The sequence below is a fragment of the Phoenix dactylifera genome, chromosome 8, assembly GCF_009389715.1.
Source record: "Phoenix dactylifera cultivar Barhee BC4 chromosome 8, palm_55x_up_171113_PBpolish2nd_filt_p, whole genome shotgun sequence".
Classification (NCBI taxonomy): domain Eukaryota; kingdom Viridiplantae; phylum Streptophyta; class Magnoliopsida; order Arecales; family Arecaceae; genus Phoenix; species Phoenix dactylifera.
In genome coordinates this window covers 22,245,572-22,249,053 of record NC_052399.1, presented here as the reverse complement: position 1 = coordinate 22,249,053, position 3,482 = coordinate 22,245,572, and the positions used below count along the sequence as shown (strand labels likewise).

The 3,482-nt window shown below is 42.4% G+C and overlaps 1 protein-coding gene across 3 annotated transcripts; it reads left to right on the top strand.

The window, feature by feature from the left end:
- On the top strand, window positions 1-2,496 carry LOC103718650 (myricetin 3-O-glucosyl 1,2-rhamnoside 6'-O-caffeoyltransferase AT2-like). 3 transcript variants are annotated; one of them, XM_039129262.1, is made up of 3 exons: window positions 1-424; window positions 742-784; window positions 879-2,496. In XM_039129262.1, exon 3 carries the CDS (start codon window positions 970-972, stop codon window positions 2,296-2,298), a length of 1,329 nt encoding a protein of 442 aa, XP_038985190.1. In that variant the 5' UTR covers window positions 1-424; window positions 742-784; window positions 879-969; the 3' UTR covers window positions 2,299-2,496. The 3 variants fall into 3 exon arrangements, with proteins under 3 accessions (XP_038985190.1, XP_038985189.1, XP_038985191.1); XM_039129261.1 differs by lacking the exon at window positions 742-784 and having other exon boundaries at window positions 3-424; window positions 836-2,496; XM_039129263.1 differs by having other exon boundaries at window positions 6-1,380; window positions 1,465-2,496.
- The last annotated feature ends 986 nt before the right edge of the window (window positions 2,497-3,482 follow it).

Below are 3,482 nucleotides of genomic sequence, written 5' to 3'. Positions count from 1 at the left end.
GGTTTCCATGAGAGGACTAGAGTTTGTAGAAGGGGCAGAATCATTTAGCTTATTACAGGAAGGTGAAGCTTTCTATGTGTTGGAAGCCAATTAAAAGATGCTCTAGCTTTTGGAGGGGCGCCATTGTTAATGCCCTACCAACCTTGTAGAATAGGACAAAATCTTAGGCTGGAAAAAAATATTTTTTTGGAAAAATAGCTAGATTTGCAATGCGCCGCTTCAATATATCTTCCCCCAATTGTTCAAGCTCAGCAGCAAAAAAAAGTGGAACAGTTGCAGACACCCTCAACACAAGCTTCAGAACTAGCCCATCCCTGATGAATTGCTAGCCCAACTTCATCACCTCTCATCCTTAGCGACTTTGGTGGATCTAAACTCAAATGGAGATCAGGTGGTTTGAAAATTGAGTAGCTAGCAAATTAAGGTACCTTCTCTACTGCTTTTGTTTACCAGTTTCTAAAATCTCGGGGAATCACTTGCAGCTCTACCTCTCTCTTCTTTTTGGAGATTATATGTGCCTCTCGAAATCAAGTGTTATTTTTTGGCTTTGCTGGAAGAAAAGATTTAAGTCCTTTTAGGAAGAAAATTAGGAACAGGTCTCTAAGGATGTGTAGTTCTATATCAACAAGTGTCTAACTGTGATTTTTTTAGCCATTAGCTGGAAGGTTGTTTTCTCCTTGGTGTGTGCATAGATTGGAGATGGAAAATTTTTTGAAAAACTGTTTGTCCCATGATTCTTAGGTTATTTTCAGCTATGGCGTGGGGTTGCTGGAAAGTGAGAAACGTAAGGATTTTTTACAACAACTGCACTTTTTTTTTTCTACGTGCCTTGCAGTGCGTACTTCCCATAAAGAAAAACTAAGATAAAAGAAATCCAGAAACTCCGGTTTCTAGATCTTCCTCATTATTTAGTCCAGTGGCGAGAGTTACCACGAACGACAAACGAAGCAAAGTCCCCGGTGCTCCACAATGAGGTTCTCCGTGACCAAGCTGGCCCAGGCCATGGTTCCCCCCTACGAGGCAACACCGACCGGGAACCTCCCCCTTTCTTCCATGGATCGAAATCCCCGGGGGCTCAGGTACCTGTATGACTCGATCCATGTGTTCGGGCACGGAGATGAGCCGGCCAAGGTAATAAGGGAAGCGTTGTCCAGGGCCCTTGTCCCCTACTACCCCGTCGCAGGCCGGATCGTGGACTCCCACCAAGGGGAGCCGGAGGTTGCCTGCACCGGAGACGGTGTATGGTTTGTCGAGGCATCCGTCAACTGCAACCTCGGAGATGTCAACCACCTCGAACGCCCTCTAATGATCCCCAAACAAGCCCTCCTCCCATGCCCTTCCCCTGAAACAAAAGAGAAGGATGCCATTTTGCTGGTGCAGGTAACCTCCCTTGGCATCATTATACTTCCGTTCTTTGCATTTGTTTATCCAAAAGCTAGCTATCCCCGGTTCACACGAATTCAGGTTACCGGATTCACTTGTGGTGGATTTGCACTCGGCATCAGATTCAATCACGCATTCTTTGATGGTATCGGGGTTGGTCAATTCCTGAAGGCCGTGGCCGAGATAGCCAAAGGTCTTTCCCGGCCCGCTGTCGAGCCGATCTGGTGCAGAGAAGCTATCCCTAACCCGCCCAAGCTGTGCAAGGATCCTGAACTACTGATCACGGCGCCTTTGGAGCTTCTCGTAATGGATCTCTCGCTCGACCGCGTCCATCAAATGCAGAGCCAACTCACGAAAGAGACAGCTCGGACATGCACCAAGTTCGAGGTCCTGACGGCCAAGGTCTGGCAGTCTCTCATTCGAGCAATTAACTTGGATCCCCATGTCGAAGTCTGCTTGGTTTTTACAGCAAATGTTCGACACCTGATGCACCAAATCTTACCCCCTGAGGGAGGATATTATGGCAACTGTATGTACCGTGCGACGGCAACAGCAACCAGGGGGAAGATCATGAATTCATCCCTTGGCGAGATTGTGAGTTTAATCCAAGAGGCTAAAGAAGAGCTGCCGACGAGGTTCTCAAAATGGCTGATGGGAGACCCCGAGGCAGACCCATTTAGAGTGCCATTAAGATACGGGTCCCTGTGGGTGACCGATTGGACTAGAGTGGGCTTCTTTGAGCTCGACTTTGCATGGGGACGACCCCTTCATGTTGTCCCACTGAGTGACAGCGAGTTTGTGCCTTTATGCTTCATGCTCAAGCCACCTGCAGACAAGCAAAGTGCGCGTTTGATGACCCGTTGTGCTGCGAAGGAGCACTTGTCACGCTTTCATGATGAAATTAATTTGATTTAGGCATCTAGCGGTACTGAAACTATTTGAGAATTGGAATGTTGTGCCTCCAGTCCGAGTTGGTAGAAAATGAAAGAAAATTGCTTGATAAATTTTATTGCCATTCGCTTGGTCGTTGCTCCTCCTTGTTCATGTACTGATCTGTTCGTAACCAAATAATAACTACCGTTCTTCTGTATTGGTATATCTTTTTTCCTTCTCCCCCTTAAATTATAGTTCATCCTTTCTTGAAATAGTGTTCGCGAGAATTAGAATTGCCATATCTCTGCTTGGATACCAATGTTGATGTGATTGAGAATCAAACAAGTGCAATATACTGCGATAAATAATATGTCCAAAATATGTATCCTAATCAAAATTCGATGTCTTTGTATGCATATATAACTCGTATTGGGATGGGTGGGATTCTCTCTGTGTGGGTGTTGGTTTCTAGATATAATCTCCTCATCCATCTATTACAGTTATCAAATCATGCACAATCTCACCTATTATAATATGCACGATATTGGATATTATATTTGCCACATATTGCAGCACAATCTTGATATATCAGCTCAGATCAATCTTCAAAAATTATGGGATCTGAATATCATATTCAAATTTAGTGTTTGTACCAAATCGTAGAATTTTGCTGTTGTATTATACTATATCTTGTCCCTAGTATCTTTTTCATAATCATAAAATTTTATTATTGTATTCTACTATATCTAGGGGCTCAATTTGTATATAAAGCACAGCAATGCTATGAACAGAACAATCAATTCAAATATTATTTTTAATATAAATTTCTCATAGTATCAGAGCGGGTTTTTCTTGATCAGTCAACCCTTCTTTTCTATTCTCCTATCATCCTCTTGGTGTTTGTTTTCTTTGGCCCTCTATTCTTCATAATCACTATCTTTTCTATCGTTATTTTTCAATCTTAGTATTGATACACCGAGATTGTACATGCAATATATGGCAGCTGTAATATCTAATATCATATATACTATAATAGGCAAGATTATGTATTATTCTTACAACTGTAATACACCATTCTGCAAGATATTACTATCGTGCTCTTGGAATTTATGAATTTGTTCAAGGAGTTTGTATATATAATAACTATCAACTATTTTTAATTGAAATGAACGGGAGACATGGGGCCTTCCTCTTACAAACTTGTTCGAGAAGTTTGTATATATAAT

Excerpts from the sequence above, each read along its gene's own strand:
- LOC103718650 (XM_039129262.1), top strand. The coding sequence starts at position 970 with ATGAGGTTCTCCGTGACCAAGCTGGCCCAGGCCATGGTTCCCCCCTAC.